At 43.4% G+C, this 23,384-nt stretch overlaps 2 protein-coding genes across 3 annotated transcripts in view; both read left to right on the top strand.

The window, feature by feature from the left end:
- LOC117323212 (alpha-mannosidase 2x-like) overlaps positions 1 to 23,384 on the top strand; it is a 131,847-nt gene that overhangs the window by 18,037 nt on the left and 90,426 nt on the right. For both annotated transcript variants that reach the window (XM_033878273.1, XM_033878272.1), the window contains exon 2: positions 18,590 to 18,651. The gene's annotated coding sequence lies outside the window, so the exon portion shown is untranslated. The remainder of the gene's footprint in view (positions 1 to 18,589; positions 18,652 to 23,384) is intronic.
- Positions 1,254 to 22,056, top strand: LOC117324617 (SR-related and CTD-associated factor 4-like). Its single transcript, XM_033880538.1, has 3 exons — positions 1,254 to 1,553; positions 1,593 to 2,242; positions 21,810 to 22,056. Exons 1-3 carry the CDS (start codon positions 1,254 to 1,256, stop codon positions 22,054 to 22,056), a joined length of 1,197 nt encoding a protein of 398 aa, XP_033736429.1.

The raw sequence follows: 23,384 nt of genomic DNA, 5'->3' as shown, positions 1-23,384 counted from the left end.
GGCCTCACCAACCCTCCCCAGGCCTCATCAACCCTCCTCAGGCCTCACCAACCCTCCCCAGGCCTCACCAACCCTCCTCAGGCCTCATCGACCCTCCCCAGGCCTCACCAACCCTCCTCAGGCCTCACCAACCCTCCCCAGGCCTCACCAACCCTCCCCAGGCCTCACCAACCCTCCTCAGGCCTCACCAACCCTCCCCAGGCCTCACCAACTCTCCCCATGACTCACCAACCCTCCCCAGGCCTCATCAACACTCCCCATGACTCACCAATCCTCCCCAGGCCTCATCAACACTCCCCAGGCCTCACCAACCCTCCCCAGGCCTCACCAACCCTCCTCAGGCCTCACCAACCCTCCCCAGGCCTCACCAACCCTCCCCATGACACACCAACCCTCCCCAGGCCTCATCAACACTCCCCATGACTCACCAACCCTCCCCAGGCCTCATCAACACTCCCCAGGCCTCATCAACCCTCCAAGGCCTCATCGACCCTCCCCAGGCCTCACCAACCCTCCCCATGACTCACCAACCCTCCCCAGGCCTCATCAACACTCCCCATGACCAGGCCTCATCACACCTCCCAAGGCCTCCTCAACACTCCCTAGGCCTCATCGCACCCTCTCCCCAGGCCTCATACAACCCGTCCCCAGGACCTCACTCAACCACTCCCTAGGCCTCACAATCCTCCCCAGGCAGCATCATCCCAACCGTCCCCTAAGGTCCTTCACCCAACCCTCCCTAGGCCTCACCAACCCTCCCACAGGCCTCATCCAGCCCTCCTAAGGTCTCACCAACCCTCCCCTAGGCCTCCACTCAACCCTCCAAGGGCCTCATTCCAGCCCTCCACAGGCCTCACTAACCCTCCCCAGGCCTCACTCAATACCCTCCCCATGCCTCATCCAAACCCTCCCCAGGCCTCATCAAACCCACTCCCCATGACTCACCAACTCCTCCCCCATGCCTCACAACAACCCTCCCAGGCCTCATCTCAACACTCACCATGACACCAATCCTCCCCAGGCCCTCATCCAACACCTCACCCCAGGCCTCATCCGACCCTCCCCAGGCCTCACCAACCCTCCCCATGACTCATCGACCCTCCCCAGGCCTCACCTAACCCTCCCACTGACTCACCACCCCTACCCCGAGCCTCAATTCAACTACTCCCCATGCCTTCATCCAACCCTCCCCAGGGCCTCATCGAACCCTCCCCAGGCCTCATCAACCCTCCCCAGGCCTCACCAACCCTCCCATGACTCACCAACCCTCCCCAGGCCTCATCAACACTCCCCATGACTCACCAACCCTCCAAGGCCTCACCAACCCTCCAAAGGCCTCACCAACACTCCCAAGGCCTCATCAACCCTCCCCAGGCCTCATCAACACTCCCAAGGCCTCATCAACACTCCCCAGGCCTCATCAACCCTCCCAAGGCCTCATCAACCCACCCCAGGCCTCCTCAACACTCCCTAGGCCTCACCAACTCTCCCCAGGCCTCACCAACCGTCCCCAGGCCTCACCAACCCTCCAAGGCCTCACCAACCCTCCCCAGGCCTCATCAACCCTCTAAGGTCTCACCAACCCTCCCTAGGCCTCACCAACCCTCCCAAGGCCTCACCAGCCCTCCAAGGCCTCACCAACCCTCCCCAGGCCTCCTCAACCCTCCAAGGCCTCATCAACCCTCCAAGGCCTCATCAACCCTCCCCAGGCCTCACCAACCCTCCAAGGCCTCATCAACCCTCCCCAGGCCTCACTAACCCTCCCCAGGCCTCACCAACCCTCCCCAGGCCTCACCAACCCTCCAAGGCCTCACCAACCCTCCCCAGGCCTCATCAACCCTCTAAGGTCTCACCAACCCTCCCTAGGCCTCACCAACCCTCCCAAGGCCTCACCAGCCCTCCAAGGCCTCACCAACCCTCCCCAGGCCTCCTCAACCCTCCAAGGCCTCATCAATCCTCCAAGGCCTCATCAACCCTCCCCAGGCCTCCTCAACCCTCCAAGGCCTCATCAACCCTCCCCAGGCCTCACCAACCCTCCCCAGGCCTCACCAACCCTCCCCAGGCCTCACCAACCCTCCCCAGGCCTCACCAACCCTCCCCAGGCCTCACCAACCCTCCAAGGCCTCACCAACCCTCCCCAGGCCTCATCGACCCTCCCCAGGCCTAACCAACCCTCCCCAGGCCTTACCAACCATCCCCAGTCTTCACAAATCTTCCCCAGTCCTCATCAACCCTACCCTGAGTCCCCCCCCCCCCCCCCCCCCCCCCCCCCCCAAATGCTCTTTCATTCCTCTTCAGTTTTCTTCAGTCCTTTTAAAAAGAGTTTACTTTGAAATAAGTCCCCCTAACACCTCATGATCAGATCTGAATCATTTACAGATCTACTTATCACTGACAGCGCTCCTCGAACATTCAGATTTGGTCTTGGGTATAATCCTGCCCAAATTAAATCCGGCGTTGAGTCTTTACTCGTTCTCTGTAGCCCTCTCTCCCGTACCACTGATCATTCGGTCTGTGAATGTAATAAACATGCAGGGGTTATAATGCAATAAACTTGTTTTTGAAGTATTCTTCAATAAAATCATACTGCCTGGTAATTGACTGAAAAGAAGCATTCTGATGGTGGACGGCATGCAATGTTTGCCTTTAACACACATAACTTTACTGGAGTCCACATCGGCCACCTCTGTCGGGATCGAATCATGATAGATACAACATTAGACTTTTGTTCCATATTACTAAAAATATCACTTTGTTATATGTGATGGTTATATCAAATAATATTTCAAAGGAAAGGGTTGGTTATTAGGACCCCCAGGGGAACCCTGGATCTATGTGTGGTGTGGAACCCCGGGGGTATGCTGAATCTTTGTACAATGTAGAGCCCCACATCACTATATATATATATATATAGAGAGAGAGAGCTGGTGTGATAGAAAGCTCACCCCAGGGCCTTGTTCTCCCTGCCCCTCCCAAAGGATGACAGTCCCTGGGTCTACATCTGGAAAAAAAAGCAAATATACCATCCAATCTTACTAATGGATATGGGGCCAGCTTGCCCATCAAAGGTACAGTATCGTCCCTCAGTGATAAAATGGCTGCCGTATAAGGTGATTTAATGGCGGGTTGATTAGAGGGGATGTGATGACACTGTTTTATCACCAGACTGACAAAGTAATTACACAGTGATACTGAGGCTGATTATACACACGTGTAACGCAGACTAATTCTCCATCTAACTTACACAGTCATTGGTAAAACATTGTATCACTATTATACTTCATACACACGTGTAGCGCAGACTAATTCTCCATCTAACTAACACAGTAATTTGTAAAACATTGTATCACTATATCAATGTGTTATCCAAGCATATACTTCATATGTCTTCCATATTTTCATGTAAAATACTTCTTTTAAGAATGACTAAAAATATTATAAAAAAAGTTCAAAGTGTAAAAATGAATGATGTGATCCCTAAGGGAGCAGAAAAAAAAACCATTCGCCGTAAGTTTAGGTTACAAACCATTTAACCTCATTTTATGTGGCGAGTCTTTAGACCAGTTTATAATTCATAACCTTCATTAATATAATATTGAATTATGATAAAATGTGTATAAAGAACTGGAATGCTTAATTCAGATACCTGGGCCGTTTCTCTGGAATTAATCATTTCGTTTTGGGTAAGAATTAAATGATACAATTTGTGCTGGTATTTCTGCAAGTGCTACAAATGATATTGAAATGTTCTGACACGTTTCATTATAAGAACAGGAGCTTATATCCACAGCCTACCTAGTCTAATAGCTGATTGGTGATAGGATCACTCTGATCCTAGTCTCAGCTTTTACCACTCTATAGATTAATGGGGAATAGCTAGATTGTGCTTACCTTATGTTATCCTGAATTTATCTTCCTTTCTGCAGTCCAACAGACTTGATGGCCTGAGTGATGATACCTGCTGAACCAGCCACCTTAGGTTATCATTTATATCAGACTGACCCTCCACCTCACCGCTGACCCCATGTGTTTAACATCCCTCCACCTTACTGCTGACCCCAGGTGTCCAACATCCCTCCACCTCGAGCTCACTGCTGACCCCACATGTCCAACATCCCCCCACCTCACAGCTGACCCCAGGTCTCCAAATCCCTCCACCTCACCACTGACCCCAGGTGTCCAACATCCCTCCACCTCACCACTGACCCCAGGTGTCCAACATCCCTCCACCTCACCACTGACCCCAGGTGTCCGACATCCCTCCATCTCACCACTGACCCCAGGTGTCCAACATCCCTCCATCTCACCACTGACCCCAGGTGTCCGTTATCCCTCCATCTCACCGCTGACCCCAGGTGTCTAATATCCCTCCACCTCACCACTGACCCCAGGTGTCCAACATCCCTCCATCTCACCGCTGACCCCAGGTGTCCAACATCCCTCCACATCACAGCTGACCCCAGGTGTCCAACATCCCTCCACCTCACCACTGACCCCAGGTGTCCAACATCCCTCCACCTCACCACTGACCCCAGGTGTCCAACATCCCTCCACATCACAACTGACCCCAGGTGTCCAACATCCCTCCACCTCACCACTGACCCCTGGTGTCCAACATCCCTCCACCTCACCACTGACCCCAGGTGTCCAACATCCCTCCACCTCACCACTGACCCCAGGTGTCCGACATCCCTCCATCTCCCCGCTGACCCCAGGTGTCCAACATCCCTCCACCTCACTGCTGACCCCTGGTGTCCAACATCCCTCCACCTCGAGCTCACTGCTGACCCCACGTGTCCAACATCCCCCCACCTCACCACTGACCCCAGGTGTCCAACATCCCTCCACATCACAGCTGACCCCAGGTATCCAACATCCCTCCACCTCACAGCTGACCCCTGGTGTCCAACATCCCTCCACCTCACCACTGACCCCAGGTGTCCAACATCCCTCCACATCACAGCTGACCCCAGGTGTCCGACTTCCCTCCACCTCACCACTGACCCCAGGTGTCCAACATCCCTCCACCTCCCCAGGTTTCCAACATCCTTCCACCTCACTGCTGACCCCAGGTGTCCAACATCCCTCCACCTCACAGCTTATCCCAGGTGATCCCCACCACCTTCCATACCTTACTGTACTGGTGATCCCCACCACCTTCCATACCTTACAGTATTGGTGATCCCTACCACCTTCCATACCTTACTGTACTAGTGATCCCCACCACCTTCCATACCTTACTGTACAGGTGATCCCCACCACCTTCCATACCTTACTGTACAGATGATCCCCACTACCTTCCATACCTTACTGTACTGGTGATCCTCACTACCTTCCATACCTTACTGTACAGGTGATCCCCACCACCTTCCATACCTTACTGTACAGGTGATCCCCACCACCTTCCATACCTTACTGTACAGGTGATCCCCACCACCTTCCATACCTTACTGTACAGATGATCCTCACCACCTTCCATACCTTACTGTACAGATGATCCCCACTACCTTCCATACCTTACTGTACAGGTGATCCCCACCACCTTCCATACCTTACTGTACTGGTGATCCCCACCACCTTCCATACCTTACTGTACAGATGATCCCCACCACCTTCCATACCTTACTGTACAGGTGATCCTCACTACCTTCCATACCTTACTGTACAGGTGATCCCCACCACCTTCCATACCTTACTGTACAGGTGATCCCCACCACCTTCCATACCTTACTGTACTGGTGATCCCCACCACCTTCCATACCTTACTGTACTGGTGATCCCCACCACCTTCCATACCTTACTGTACAGATGACCCCCACCACCTTCCATACCTTACTGTACTGGTGATCCCCACCACTTTCCATACCTTACTGTACAGATGACCCCCACCACCTTCCATACCTTACTGTATTGGTGATCCCCACCACTTTCCATACCTTACTGTACTGGTGATCCCCACCACCTCCCATACCTTACTGTACTGGTGATCCCCACCACCTTCCATACCTTACTGTACTGATGACCCCCACCACCTTCCATACCTTACTGTACTGGTGATCCCCACCACCTTCCATACCTTACAGTATTGGTGATCCCCACCACCTTCCATACCTTACTGTATTGGTGATCCCCACCATCTTCCATACCTTACTGTACAGGTGATCCCCACCACCTTCCATACCTCACTGTACAGATGATCCCCACCACCTTCCATACCTTACTGTACTGGTGATCCCCGCCACCTTCCATACCTTACTGTACAGATGACCCCCACCACCTTCCATACCTTACTGTACAGATGACCCCCACCACCTTCCATACCTTACTGTACAGATGATCCCCACCACCTTCCATACCTTACTGTACTGGTGATCCCCACCACCTTCCATACCTTACTGTACAGATGATCCCCACCACCTTCCATACCTTACTGTACAAATGATCCCCACCACCTTCCATACCTTACTGTACTGGTGATCCCCACCACCTTCCATACCTTACTGTACTGGTGATCCCCACCACCTTCCATACCTCACTGTACAGATGATCCCCACCACCTTCCATACCTCACTGTACAGATGATCCCCACCACCTTCTTTACCTTACAGTACTGGTGATCCCCACCACCTTCCATACCTTACTGTACAGATGATCCCCACCACCTTCCATACCTTACTGTACTGGTGATCCCCACCACCTTCCATACCTTACTGTACAGATGATCCCCACCACCTTCCATACCTCACTGTACAGATGATCCCCACTACCTTCCATACCTTACTGTACTGGTGATCCCCACCACCTTCCATACCTCACTGTACAGATGATCCCCACCACCTTCCATACCTTACTGTACTGGTGATCCCCACCACCTTCCATACCTTACTGTACTGGTGATCCCCACCACCTTCCATACCTTACTGTACAGATGATCCCTACCACCTTCCATACCTTACTGTACTGGTGATCCCCACCACCTTCCATACCTTACTGTACAGGTGATCCCCACCACCTTCCATACCTTACTGTACAGATGATCCCCACCACCTTCCATACCTTACTGTACTGGTGATCCCCACCACCTTCCATACCTTACTGTACAGGTGATCCCCACCACCTTCCATACCTCACTGTACAGATGATCCCCACCACCTTCCATACCTTACTGTACAGGTGATCCCCACCACCTTCCATACCTTACTGTACATAAGATCCCCACCACCTTCCATACCTTACTGTACTGGTGATCCCCACCACCTTCCATACTTTACTGTACAAGTGATCCCCACCACCTTCCATACTTTACTGTACTGGTGATCCCCACCACCTTCCATACTTTACTGTACAGGTGATCCCCACCACCTTCCATACCTTACTGTACTGGTGATCCCCACCACCTTCCATACCTTACTGTACAGATGATCCCCACCACCTTCCATACCTTACTGTACAGATGACCCCCACCACCTTCCATACCTTACTGTACCGGTGATCCCCACCACTTTCCATACCTTACTGTACTGGTGATCCCCACCACCTTCCATACCTTACTGTACTGGTGATCCCCACCACTTTCCATACCTTACTGTACTGGTGACCCCCACCACCTTCCATACCTTACTGTACTGGTGATCCCCACCACTTTCCATACTTTACTGTACTGGTGATCCCCACCACCTTCCATACCTTACTGTACAGGTGACCCCCACCACCTTCCATACCTTACTGTACAGGTGATCCCCACCACCTTCCATACCTTACTGTACTGGTGATCCCCACCACCTTCCATACCTTACGGTACTGGTGATCCCCACCACCTTCCATACCTTACGGTACTGGTGATCCCCACCACCTTCCATACCTTACTGTACTGGTGATCCCCACCACCTTCCATACCTTACTGTACTGGTGATCCCCACCACCTTCCATACCTTACTGTACAGATGATCCCCACCACCTTCCATACCTTACGGTACTGGTGATCCCCACCACCTTCCATACCTTACTGTACAGGTGATCCCCACCACCTTCCATACCTTACTGTACCGGTGATCCCCACCACCTTCCATACCTTACAGTATTGACGATCCCCACCACCTTCCATACAATCCTGGTCAATCCAAGACAAACTTCAATAATTCTGGTATGATATAGCTTCTGTATGATATTATTTTCCTTCCTCACTCTCAAGCCAACTGGACTAAGTGACTCGAGCCATTATTAGTAGGTATTACTGGACAGTCTCCTGCCCAGAGCATTCAACCATAGCTCCCGTTCACATGGGTTTATCAAAGGAAATCTGTATTCAATTTCCTCTACATTGGTTCTCGTCTGAGGATCCCATATTGTATAGAGGTCTATGTGGGATCAGTGTGTAATCTCCTTAGCACCTCCAGGGCCGGATAGTTCTGTTATCTGTCCGGGGATGACCCCAGCTCACCGATTATGTCTCAATTCAGGAGATTTGTATACATCCCTTCTCCCTGTGTTGTTATTAGTGGTGTCCAGCATCAGTTGATTTGGAAATACAGTGTAGAGGGTAATGAGATATAGACAGTGATCTGTTAATAGGAAGAGCCTTCCTCTCTCATCGCCACCACCAACACCATAGTCATCCATCACCACCATCGCTACCACTGCCATCAACCGCTACCACTACCATCAACCGCTACCAACCGCTACCACTGCCATCAACCGCTACCGCTACCATCAACCGCTACCGCTACCATCAACCGCTACTACCATCAACCGCTACCGCTACCATCAACCGCTACCACTACCATCAACTGCTACCACTACCATCAACCGCTACCACTGCCATCAACCGCTACCACTGCCATCAACCGCTACCACTGCCATCAACCGCTACCACTACCATCAACCGCTACCATCAACCGCTACCGCTACCATCAACCGCTACCACTACCATCAACCGCTACCACTACCATCAACCGCTACCACTACCATCAACCACCATCACCACCATCAACCGCTACCACTGCCATCAACCACCACCAACACCTCCACCACCATCACTGTCAACCATCACAACCACCCATTCATCCATCACCATCACCACCACCACCACCACCACCACCGCCGCCGCCGCCGCCGCCACCACCACTCTCAAACCTTTTCAACTAGCCTCCAACACCACTACAGTCACCACCACCACCGTCAACCAACACTACCACCGTCAACCACATTCAAACCACAGCCACCACCATCAACCACCATGATCAACCACAGCTATCACTACCAACACAGCTGCCAACACCAATCACCTTTACCAACAACCATCACAAACAACAACTACCACCACTACAGCATTACCCTAACCAGGGAATATTGAGCCTTTGCCTTCTAACACCATCAATCATCACAACCAATACCATTAACCATCACCAACCTCCCATCCCCATCACTACCTGTAGATGTCTCCTCATCCAATGTGGTACTGGTGTAAGGGAGGGGTGTGATGGTGGTATGGAGTCTGGATACCTCCTCACCCTAATGGTGTGTTAGGGAGGGGTGTGATGGTGGTACGGAGTCTGGCCTGTAGACACCTCCTCACCCTAATGGTGTGTTAGGGAGGGGTGTGATGGTGGTATGGAGTCTGGCCTGTAGAGACCGGACCTCACCCTAATGGTGTGTTAGGGAGGGGTGTGATGGTGGTATGGAGTCTGGACACCTCCTCACCCTAATGGTGTGTTAGGGAGGGGTGTGATGGTGGTACGGAGTCTGGCCTGTAGACACCTCCTCACCCTAATGGTGTGTTAGGGAGGGGTGTGATGGTGGTATGGAGTCTGGCCTGTAGACACCTCCTCACCCTAATGGTGTGTTAGGCAATGTTCTACAGAGAGAAGTTAGTATTAATGGGATGTATAGATACGTGACAATGACTGACCTTATACATGCTCTTAGGGAAGTCATTGGAAACATTTGTATCACTTAAACAGATATTGCTCAATTACCTTGCATATACAATGGACTGAGAGCCTGGGACCTGGAGCCGTGAAGATGTTCGGTCTCTGTCCCTACCACTTATATATAATTGACAACAAGCAGCATGTTTCTGACCAGGTTTGTCATGGAGGTCTCTGGTACACAAGTTTGTGTGGTAACTGTTAGAGAACTAACATAGGATTGGATGTCATGAATTTTCTAAATCTATAACAATTTCTTGATTTAAGAACTTCACAAATAGTTTGCAGTTTACAGAAGAAAGGAAATGATATGTACATATCCTGTTAGAAATTTGATATTTTGAAGTATTATGGTAAATTGTAATTCAAAAATAGAATACTTGCCTTTAAGAATTTCCCAGAAACTACAGTAGAGTATCTGACATCAATGTCCTATAACAAATGGATTTAGTTGAAGTGATACTCGGGTATAAAGATAGTTATTATTGAGGGAGAAGAAGTGCAGGTTTGAAGTTATTATTGAGGGAGAAGAAGTGCAGGTTTGAACATTGAATTTGCTTTTGTTGCTTGTGGAGTTAAGGTATATTAAGTGTGTTTGAATAAATGACATTGCTGTATTTCCAATGGTACAAACACCTTTAATCAATCATGAGAAGATAAGATCCCAAATTTTGTCACTTCTTACAGTCATGCGATGGGGGCAGCAGGTACAATTTCTTCGCCCTATTCTGATATTAGCTGTTGATATGACATAAAGTAATACAAAACTAAACCAAACCTGTAAAGAAATGAAGAGCTCTCTAACTCTTATATCAAGTTTTCACATATCTAATAGGCCTGTATAAGAGTTAAACTTTTGTACAATCTTCAGAGGTAAATGTGATAAAACTCAAAACTCCGTAAAAAACACCTCAAAGGGCATTCTAGTCCTCAAAGGTCATTCTGGCCCTCAAAGGTCGTTCTAGCCCTAAAGGTTGTTCTGGCCCTCAAAGGTCGTACTGGCCATCAAAGGTCGTTCTGGCCCTCAAAGGTCATTCTGGCCATCAAAGGTCATTCTGGCCCTTGTCAGCTGTAACCTAATTATTGCAAGCCTATCCAGATCAAGTGTAAGTAAGGGAAGTAACTCCGTAAGTTGTGATGTTGCAATGGCTCTAGGGATATAAGGTCCCGAAGTGATAGATAATCAGTTTGTTCATATGAATGACCTTCACTTACTTTCCTGGTCACCGAATTAAATGTGAGAACTGCATCTCCAACAAAGTCAGAGAGGTGACAAAAATACCTTTATTGTACATTAATTGTATTAATTGTATTAAGTCATGGAGGAAGGAATCTAACTTTGTGACCGTTGTGTTGATGGAAAGGAAGGGATACTTAGCTGTGTGTTTGTGTTGTGTCATCATAGTGTATCCTGATCATACCATTAGGAACTGGAAGTCACGGCAGTCATTCACATCATGGCCATTGTTGTAATGGACAACTCGCCTTATACATAATTACCACATTAGAAGGCTCACGCATCAGGTGTCCGAGGCCTGAATAGCTTAACATCACGCCGATAGAATATTTCAAAGATTTTATTTTTCTTACTTATCCTTCATACTTTTCTTCTTTTCTTTATGTTACTTTTGAACTGTCAAAAATCAATTATGGTTTGATATTTTTTTTTGATATATATAGATTACAGTCTTATCTTGTTTAAACAAATGGGAGGTTTTATTACCAGCATTACCTCCTGATTATATAGCAATCATGCATTAAGGCATTTAAGTCCTAGTGATTATTGGTGATGATTTTTTAATGTAAAAAAAATCTTCCATGTGCTTAGAGATTCAGAATCACCATCATCAAACTAATGAAACAATTTTACAGACACTTTTAGAAATAGGAATTGTATATCTAACTTAATTGAATTTTTAAAAGTTCATGAAGCTTAATGAAATAGTATCTTTAGACGAAAGAGGCAAATGTAATATAATTATATATAACTAATTTAAATTTCTTAATTGTCAATTTTTAAATAATTTTAATACTTAATATATAACAATCTACAGGTCCATGTATATCAATCTTTGCTTTGGTTTCAATAATTTAAGAAAAATAAGAAATATTCAGATTGAGATACTTTGAGGTAGTTATAGTGACATAGCTAACAGTGCTTTAAAGATGCAGTTCTGAGGTCTTCCGTTCGTGATGGTGGTCGCACAATTAGCACATTAGCCTTAATGGAATGAGGTCCGTTAGTGTCCGACCAACGCCTGATATTGGTATAGATCGTGTGAGACCCGACTAGCATGGTCTGAAATAGTCGTACCTGCCGAGGTACAGCCATACAAATGTATTAATTGGTGAGTATTTTGACCTTGAATTACCTCCTAACACCTCCCCACTTAACCTCACACACCTTCACTGTGGAGAATGGATAATCACCCAGGCCTAGTGCCAAAGTATGATGATATAATTCTCTTTAATGTATTTTGTACTGGATTTGTCTTGGAGTCAGTCATCAGGTTATAACAACAGTGTTAATCCATTTGATGTTGTCCGTCTATGTGTAACTACAAATGTCACTTGTGTCTGGTTTCAACTTTTTCATAACTACTCTCTTTGCAAAATCTATTTTGTCCCTATAGTGTTGACAATTAAAAAACTCTATACAGCAAAATTTACCTGAAACCAATTCTAAGTTTTCTGTTACAAAACTTTCCTGGAACCCATTCTAAGTTCTCTGTGATAAAACTTACCTGAAACCCAGTAAAGTTCTCTGTTACAAAACTTACCTGAAACCCAGTAAAGTTCTCTGTTACAAAACTTACCTGAAACCCATTCTAAGTTCACTGTTACAGAATTTACCTGAAACCCATTCTAAGTTCACTGTTACAAAATTTACCTGAAACCCATTCTAAGTTCTCTGTTACAGAATTTACCTGAAACCCATTCTAAGTTCACTGTTACAAAACTTACCTGAAACCCATTCTAAGTTCTCTGTTACAGAATTTACCTGAAACCCATTCTAAGTTCACTGTTACAAAATTTACCTGAAACCCAGTCTAAGTTCACTGTTTCAAAACTTACCTGAAACCCATTCTAAGTTCACTGTTTCAAAACTTACCTGAAACCCATTCTAAGTTCACTGTTACAAAATTTACCTGAAACCCAGTCTAAGTTCACTGTTACAAAACTTACCTGAAACCCAGTCTAAGTTCTCTGTTACAAAACTTACCTGAAACCCATTCTAAGTTCTCTGTTACAGAATTTACCTGAAATCCGGCCATTCTAAGTTCTCTACGGTTTCTCATTGGCAGCTATATAATTATATCTATAGTTGAGACCAATTTCAAAAGTTCTCTCTTCAAAGTTAAGTGAAACACAACATAAAGCACAATTTGATTAGAAATGCTAGATCTGTATGACAATACTTTTAACATTTACTACTGAGGTTTTATATCTATCATACGTCCTCAGATCACTTGTATGGTGTCGAGACACAAGAATACTCCAGTCCGGAGTAGTACATGTGTATTGGTGTAGATGATGTGATGATCTGACGTGCTGTACGATACCTGGATGTCTCAATCCTATAATCTTTTACTTCCTGCTATCTTGCGGCATCCAACTTGGTGAAATGATTTTCTTTCTGAATCAATCTACTATATTAAAAACGGTGTTGGAGGTGAAAGTTTTGTAGTATGATTGGCCTGTAGAACCTCTAGAGAGACGACCACTACAGACAGATAGCGGGGATAGTAATGGTTTTGGGTATGATACATACTTTAGCTTGTAAATCTATATCAATTTTACCATTAAATATTGGAAGGTTTTTGTCAAATCTGTGGAAAAGTGCACAATTCCAGACTATTGGAATGGTTGATGTATGTCTGTTGGCTCCGCCCGGCCGTACTACCAACCACATACCACCGACAACATACCAGTCACAACTCAGGAACACAAACGGAATGATGAATGGTCATGTTTCCACGTCGGAAACATTCGTCTAAATAAATCAGCTGATGGTTTGAAAATGATTTTGGTTGGATGTATAAGATGATAAACGATGCTGAGTTGTGTAGAATGATGTATTGTTCTCGCACCTCTTACCCAATCTCTATGGGTTGTCATGTATATTGATCACATGATCATCCTCAATTCCTAATATTTCCAATCCGAGCACAAACTGTTGTAGGAGAATCCGTCTGTCAAATACACAGGTCAATGACATCTGTATGCCTAATTTTTCTCAAATGAAATGTTCCATCTTTACAGGTATGTACTGTGGTTATTCTTGCAAGTCACATGGCTTTCATCCTCACCCAGCAATAGTGTGATTTTCACCTGGGGCAGAGGATGCATGGCTTTATACAGGGTTATATATTAAGATTTAGGATATTATAAATATTCACTATTCTGTGTGTCATACAAGCTTGACCATGATTCTGTGTGTCATACAAGCTTGACCACGATTCTGTGTGTCATACAAGCTTGGCCACGATTCTGTGTGTCATACAAGCTTGACCATGATTCTGTATGCCATACATGTTTAACCATATGATTCTGTGTGTCGTACAAGCTTGACCATGATTCTGTGTGTCATACAAGTTTGACCATGATTTTGTGTTTTATACAAGCTTGATCACTATTCTGTGTGTCATACAAGCTTGATCACTATTCTGTATGTCATACAAGCTTGTCCATGATTCTGTGTACCATACAAGCTTGATCACTATTGTGTGTCATACAAGTTTGATCATGATTCTGTGTGTCATACATGTTTGACCATATGTTTCTGTGTGTCATACAAGCTTGATCACTATTCTGTGTGTCATATAAGCTTGACCACGATTCTGTGTGTCATACAAGCTTGACAAAGATTCCGTGTGTCATGTAAGCTTGACCACGATTCTGTGTGTCATACAAGCTTGATCATGATTCTGTGTGTCATTCAAGCTTGACCATGATTCTGTGTGTCATACAAGCTTGACCACTATTCTGTGTGTCATACAAGCTTGACCACTATTCTGTGTGTCATACAAGCTTGACCACGATTCTGTGTGTCATACAAGCTTGACCATGATTCTATGTGTCATACAAGCTTGACCACGATTCTGTGTGTCATACAAGCTTGATCACTATTCTGTGTGTCATACAAACTTGATCACTATTCTGTGTGTCATACAAGCTTGATCATGATTATGTGTGTCATACAAGCTTGACCACGATTCTGTGTGTCATACAAGCTTGACCACTATTCTGTGTGTCATACAAGCTTGACCACTATTCTGTGTGTCATACAAGCTTGACCACGATTCTGTGTGTCATACAAGCTTGACCATGATTCTGTGTGTCATACAAGCTTGACCACGATTCTGTGTGTCATACAAGCTTGATCACTATTCTGTGTGTCATACAAGCTTGACCATGATTCTGTGTGTCATACAAGCTTGATCATGATTATGTGTGTCATACAAGCTTGACCACGATTCTGTGTGTCATACAAGCTTGACCACGATTCCGTGTGTCATGTAAGCTTGACCATGATTCTGTGTGTCATACAAGCTTGATCATGATTCTGTGTGTCATACAAGCTTGACCATGATTCTGTGTGTCATACAAGCTTGACCACTATTCTATGTGTCATACAAGCTTGACCACGATTCTGTGTCATACAAGCTTGACCACGATTCTATGTGTCATACAAGTTTGACCACGATTCTGTGTGTCATACAAGCTTGATCACTATTCTGTATGTCATACAAGCTTGTCCATGATTCTGTGTGCCATACAAGCTTGATCACTATTGTGTGTCATACAAGTTTGATCATGATTCTGTGTGTCATACATGTTTGACCATATGTTTCTGTGTGTCATACAAGCTTGATCACTATTCTGTGTGTCATATAAGCTTGACCACGATTCTGTGTGTCATACAAGCTTGACAAAGATTCCGTGTGTCATGTAAGCTTGACCACGATTCTGTGTGTCATACAAGCTTGATCATGATTCTGTGTGTCATTCAAGCTTGACCATGATTCTGTGTGTCATACAAGCTTGACCACTATTCTGTGTGTCATACAAGCTTGACCACTATTCTGTGTGTCATACAAGCTTGACCACGATTCTGTGTGTCATACAAGCTTGACCATGATTTTATGTGTCATACAAGCTTGATCACTATTCTGTGTGTCATACAAACTTGATCACTATTCTGTGTGTCATACAAGCTTGATCATGATTATGTGTGTCATACAAGCTTGACCACGCTTCTGTGTGTCATACAAGCTTGACCACGATTCCGTGTGTCATGTAAGCTTGACCATGATTCTGTGTGTCATACAAGCTTGATCATGATTCTGTGTGTCATACAAGCTTGACCATGATTCTGTGTGTCATACAAGCTTGACCACTATTCTATGTGTCATACAAGCTTGACCACGATTCTGTGTCATACAAGCTTGACCACGATTCTATGTGTCATACAAGTTTGACCACGATTCTGTGTGTCATACAAGCTTGATCACTATTCTGTATGTCATACAAGCTTGTCCATGATTCTGTGTGCCATACAAGCTTGATCACTATTGTGTGTCATACAAGTTTGATCATGATTCTGTGTGTCATACATGTTTGACCATATGTTTCTGTGTGTCATACAAGCTTGATCACTATTCTGTGTGTCATATAAGCTTGACCACGATTCTGTGTGTCATACAAGCTTGACAAAGATTCCGTGTGTCATGTAAGCTTGACCACGATTCTGTGTGTCATACAAGCTTGATCATGATTCTGTGTGTCATACAAGCTTGACCATGATTCTGTGTGTCATACAAGCTTGACCACTATTCTGTGTGTCATACAAGCTTGACCATGATTCTGTGTGTCATACAAGCTTGACCACGATTCTGTGTGTCATACAAGCTTGACCACGATTCTATGTGTCATACAAGCTTGACCACGATTCTGTGTGTCATACAAGCTTGATCACTATTCTGTGTGTCATACAAACTTGATCACTATTCTGTGTGTCATACAAGCTTGATCATGATTATGTGTGTCATACAAGCTTGACCACGATTCTGTGTGTCATACAAGCTTGACCACGATTCCGTGTGTCATGTAAGCTTGACCATGATTCTGTGTGTCATACAAGCTTGATCATGATTCTGTGTGTCATACAAGCTTGACCATGATTCTGTGTGTCATACAAGCTTGACCACTATTCTATGTGTCATACAAGCTTGACCACGATTCTGTGTCATACAAGCTTGACCACGATTCTATGTGTCATACAAGTTTGACCACGATTCTGTGTGTCATACACGCTTGACCACGATTCTGTGTGATTCTGTGTGTCATACAAGCTTGATCACGATTCCATGTGTCATGTAAGTTTGACCACGATTCTCTGTGTCATACAGGCTTGACCACGATTTTGTGTGATTCTGTGTCATACAAGCTTGATCACGATTCTGTGTGTCATACGAGCTTGATCACTATTCTGTGTGTCATACAAGTTTGACCACTATTCTGTGTGTCATACAAGTTTGACCACTATTCTGTGTGTCATACAAGCTTGATCAATATTCTATATGCCACACATGTTTGACCATGATTAAATGTTGGAGATATTTGTTCAGCTGTTATTTTGTTTGCTGTAAATTTTTGACCATGATTCTGTGTGTAACATGGTGTGTATTGCACATGTGTGTTTATAAGGGACTGTGTTCCTTGATAAATTCATATAAACATTTAACTTTGTGCCGTTTGACAGTTTCACGATAGAAGGATGTTGGAGTAATATTTACATCCATGCTGTCACCTATATCTTAAGTATCAACAACTTCTCCTGCTAAATATATGTCATTTATGCTGTCTTATCAGCTAAACTCAGAATATTCACATTTTTTTTTTTTGGCGTATTGGTTGATATTTTTCTTTTTTCATGATTTTCACGCATTGTTAGCATACACAACATAATTTTAATATTCCACTTCAGTAAACAGTCACCACAGCAGTTTTATTTTTTCTCCATTCTTGATCTATTCCTGGTTTTTATTGATATTGAATTTGGATGTAGGGGAAGTGTTAATGATGACAAAGAAATGGCAAATGACAAAAATCACTCATGATAAAAAAGATGACTTTTTCTCTCAGCTGCTCACAAGCCTACAATGTTTGAGTTTATTGTAGGGAGCCATATCTTCCGAGCCATATGTTCTATGTCAGGCTTAAGTAGGGGGATACACTCACAACTATGGTAATTATAGATCGGTGTAGCACCTACCGTGGAGAAATTTTTCATGATCTTGTGTCTATTATCAGAACTGATTGAAAATTATGTCATAGCAATAAGATCCCTCATGCCCCACTGGAATGGTGAGATGGACTTGATCTCTTAGATAAATAAATTGACAGCGAAAGTCTTGAAGATTTTCGTAGAGATAGAAAATTTTGCCCCTATGTCTCACAATTCGCTGTAAATTGTTTTCTCTGACCAGACAGAAACATGATTTGCTTGTCATGTCCAATGAAACTATGTTACACAGAGCTTAGAAAACCTGCTCAATTTCTTAAAACGTACAAAATTTTCTGGCTCTTAAATGAAAAACTCAATTGGTTTTTGAAAGAGAACAGTCTGGCCTGAATGCTTTATTATCGTATCTTTACAGAGTGGTAACAGTTGAATGTGGACCAGGAAGGATATCATCATCCACTACATCGGATCTCCAAGGTAGACCAGGTTTATTTGAGAACATATAATATTTTGATATCATGAAAATAACACCAACACAATAATTACAAAAATCACTAAAAAATTGATCAAATACGAGCAGAATTGTATGAACAAGAAATATAGATTTTTGTGGAGACCCTTGATGTTTTGTATTCCTACTGTATCAACTCTTTGAACTTGTACCATGGTACTTATTTTATACCACAGCATCTTCAGAGTTCAAACTCTGAGGAGTTTTATGTGAACTCTACCACATCATTTTCAGGGTTCAAACTCTCAGAGGAGTTTATGTAACCTCTACCACATCATTTTCAGGGTTCAAACTCTCAGTGGAGTTTCAGGTTTACCTTAGCGGTGTAATGGATTCAAACACTCAACTGAGTCAGATGCAGACCAGCATAATTAGATATTGGGGTTAAAATCATCTATAAATCTATAACTATACCATAGCCTTTTGGGGTTCTAATGATACATTAAACCATATGGCTGAATGGATCTAATGATACCTTAAACCATATGGCTGAATGGATCTGAAGATAACTTAAACCATATGACTGAATGGATCTAATGATACCTTAAACCATATGGCTGCATGAATGGATCTGAAGATAACTTAAACCATATGGCAGAATGGATCTTCCTTAAACCATATGGCTGAATGGATCTGAAGATAACTTAAACCATATGGCAGAATGGATCTTCCTTAAACTATATGGCTGAATGGATCTGATGATACATTAAACTATATGACTGAATGGATAATGATACATTAAACCATATGGCAGAATGGATCTTCCTTAAACTATATGGCTGAATGGATCTGATGATACATTAAACTATATGACTGAATGGATAATGATACATTAAACCATATGGCTGAATGGATATGAAGATAACTTAAACCATATGGCAGAATGGATCTTCCTTAAACCATATGGCTGAATGGATATGAAGATAACTTAAACCATATGGCAGAATGGATCTTCCTTAAACCATATGACTGAATGGATCTAATGATACCTTAAACCATATGACTGAATGGATAAAGATACATTAAACCATATGGCTGAATGGATCTGATGTAAAAGCCAATCTGAATATTTAAGATGTTCATTCCAGAGAAGTAATTGTTTTCATTATTCATGTAAGACTACAGAGTTAAACTGGAAATGTCAGAAGTGTGTGTATCAAATTGCCTCAAAGTTCACCACAAATCTAAAATTATTGTCTCAACCTGTCATTCTCTTCCAAGTTATTGCATGCCGAGATCAATTTCAAATTTGTATATGTTTAAATCTATAATTCATGAAAAAAATTTAAGAGACTGTTGTCAGGGAGACGTATTTGGAATGTCGTCACTATTCATTTTGAAATGAATTTGTCTACAATTGTAGACTTGGGGTAAGTAAATTTTGTTTGCGGGTTGGTGTGGGGATGTAGACTGTTGGAGGATTGCCTTTTCCAGGGAAATGGGGTATACTTATTGATGTAAGTATATAACAGTTCTAGTAAGTGAAAGCCCAGTCAGATGTCTGTCATCATTGGTGTCAAAGAGTCTCATTCTATTTAAAATATTCCCTGCTGACAATAATGTAATAATCAGTTTTAATATATTTTCTATTAGCTTCAATTCTATATCCCAGCACACAGGAACTTAACTTGGGACAAAATTAGTCTGGGTTGCCGGACTAGATGAACAAATTTCCTCCAATTTGCGCTGATAAAACTTTGTGTGGAGGCTGTCCCTGGACTTTAATTGACCAATTCATCATCTTTGGTGTTTAGGCACAGCTGGTAGTTGGACGTGACAGCAAGAAAACCAAATTCTGCATCAAGTTTCCTCCGTAACTTTCTGTGCGGGATGGTGTCCATGAATTATATATATTGGAGGTCTATCTTTAAGATATGACCCTGACACCTAGAAACTTCTCCCGGGAAATAATGATCATATACATAAATGATGCATAGTCTGGTCAATGATGGATTTCCTTTGTTTTAATCCCCTTAGGAATCAAACATTGTATTGACTGTAGCATCTTCATTACTAAGAAGCTTGTCATATATAAACCTGAGGATTTGGGATGAGGAATGAGTCGACGGACATGATATCAGTAATTACATCTCGATTCTATTTTTTGTTGAGACACACAATATACAACTTTACACCTGCAGAGTCCAGTATTATGTAAAGTAGTAAGTTTATGATGTTTAGGCTTGATATATGCAGCTCAGGTGTACATATACATTGGATATATACATAATTACAGATGTGCAGGTAACGGTATATAACATACTGTATATATCTGACAGTAGCCCATGCTTTACAATAAGCCCACCCAATTTTTGTAACAGTTGGGTAAATGTCAACAAGTGCTATTGCATTGCCGTGCAATAAACCCAGCCTCTATGAGTCAAAGCATATAAGTTGATCATCTGGACTTATTACTGAATAAATACGGTATATATCAGATGTCTGAGCTTGAGTTATAGTTTATGTGTTGGTCCCCTGGACTTATTACAGGATAAATATGGTATATATCAGATGTCTGAGCTTGAGTTATAGTTTATGTGTTGGTCCCCTGACTTATTACAGGATAAATACGGTATATACCAGATGTCTGAGCTTGAGTTATAGTTTATGTGTTGGTCCCCTGGACTTATTACAGGATAAATACGGTATATAGCAGATGTCTGAGCTTGAGTTATAGTTTATGTGTTGGTCCCCCTGGACTTATTACAGGATAAATACGGTATATATCAGATGTCTGAGCTTGAGTTATAGTTTATGTGTTGGTCCCCTGGACTTATTACAGGATAAATACGGTATATATCAGATGTCTGAGCTTGAGTTATAGTTTATGTGTTGGTCCCCCTGGACTTATTACAGGATAAATACGCAGTGATTTTTCAGCCTATATAAATAGGGGCGGGTACCGATCCCATTCCCAATGAGATTTCATTAAAAAAAATCCCAATTGTCCCGCCGAAATTCCCAAATAATTACCGATTTCAATTCCGGATATTTTGACCCGGCCGCTGTTTTTGCCATTAGTATACAAGTAATGTGCAAACGCTTGGGTGATCACGAATCGCCATAAAATGGCGGCCTCACATAATGGCAAGTACTACGCAAAGAAAATATGATTATCCGACAGCAAGGGCTCCAAAACCCTGACTGAACTATTTAAACCCAAAACACCAACACAAACGGCATTATCAGAACCCATAGTACATGCCAGTCCGCCTCCGATTGTGGAGACAAAGCCTGCTACGTCGGTATCTCCGCCACCTTCAGTCGCCGAGCCGGACACCGACTGTCAAGTCAACATAGGTCTTAATTTTGAGGGACCAGAACACTTGTCCGCAGAGGACCTCAAAAAAGACAGACAAATACCTTTGTGAACACTGTCACAACAAAATGGAAAAAATTAAAATCCATTTAATTGTTTGTTTATTGTTTTAATGTATATAATACTTTATTTGTAATTCAAATTTACAATTTTTCCCAAAAATATCATTTTCCGCGTTAGATTTTCCCAATTTCCAGGAAAGTTATTTTTCCCAAAATAGGCTGAAAAATCACTGATACGGTATATATCAGATGTCTGAGCTTGAGTTATAGTTTATGTGTTGGTCCCCCTGGACTTATTACAGGATAAATACGGTATATATCAGATGTCTGAGCTTGAGTTATAGTTTATGTGTTGGTCCCCTAGACTTATTACAGGATAAATACGGTATATATCAGATGTCTGAGCTTGAGTTATAGTTCATGTGTTGGTCCCCTGGACTTATTACAGGATAAATACGGTATATATCAGATGACTGAGCTTGAGTTATAGTTTATGTGTTGGTCCCCTGGACTTATTACAGGATAAATACGGTATATATCAGATGTCTGAGCTTGAGTTATAGTTTATGTGTTGGTCCCCTGGGCTTATTACAGGATAAATACGGTATATATCAGATGTCTGAGCTTGAGTTATAGTTTATGTGTTGGTCCCCTGGGCTTATTACAGGATAAATACGGTATATATCAGATGTCTGAGCTTGAGTTATAGTTTATGTGTTGGTCCCCTGACTTACTACAGGATAAATACGGTATATATCAGATGTCTGAGCTTGAGTTATAGTTTATGTGTTGGTCCCCTGGACTTATTACAGGATAAATACGGTATATATCAGATGTCTGAGCTTGAGTTATAGTTTATGTGTTGGTCCCCTGGACTTATTACAGGATAAATACGGTATATATCAGATGTCTGAGCTTGAGTTATAGTTTATGTGTTGGTCCCCTGGACTTATTACAGGATAAATACGGTATATATCAGATGTCTGGGCTTGAGCTTATATGTTGGTCCTCTGGGCTTTTTTACAAGATAAATATTGCAACTATTGTTCGTGATGATGATGATGATGATGATGATGATGATGATGATGATGATGATGACGATGTGTACCCACCACTGTCTTTTACTGAGAACTGTGGCCTTTATTCAGTGTTTTAATACCTAACTTGTCTGGAGAATAGCTGCATATTTTATACAGAGTTATGCCCCTTTAATTTGGTCAGTTCCTAGCTGGCCCTTGTTTCATCAACTTTCCTTTTTTAAGGAAATTCCTTCCTGAACCTAATTCCTAAAATTTTATAAATTAAGGAATCTTTTTAACGTAAAGAATTTTGATGAAACTGGAGCATGGAATGTACTTAACAATTAAAGGCTTGCTAT

This window comes from Pecten maximus, chromosome 3 (genome assembly GCF_902652985.1).
Source record: "Pecten maximus chromosome 3, xPecMax1.1, whole genome shotgun sequence".
Lineage (NCBI taxonomy): Eukaryota > Metazoa > Mollusca > Bivalvia > Pectinida > Pectinidae > Pecten > Pecten maximus.
The sequence above is the reverse complement of the archived record's forward strand: the minus strand, read 5'-3'. Positions and strand labels throughout refer to the sequence as shown.

Coding starts and splice junctions, on each gene's coding strand:
- LOC117324617 (XM_033880538.1), top strand. CDS start 1,254: ATGACTCACCAACCCTCCCCAGGCCTCATCAACACTCCCCATGACTCA. Junction 1,554..1,592: donor GCCTCACCAACCCTCCCCAG/GCCTCATCAACC, acceptor AACCCTCCCTAG/GCCTCACCAACCCTCCCAAG. Junction 2,243..21,809: donor CCTCATCAACCCTACCCTGA/GTCCCCCCCCCC, acceptor ATTATCCGACAG/CAAGGGCTCCAAAACCCTGA.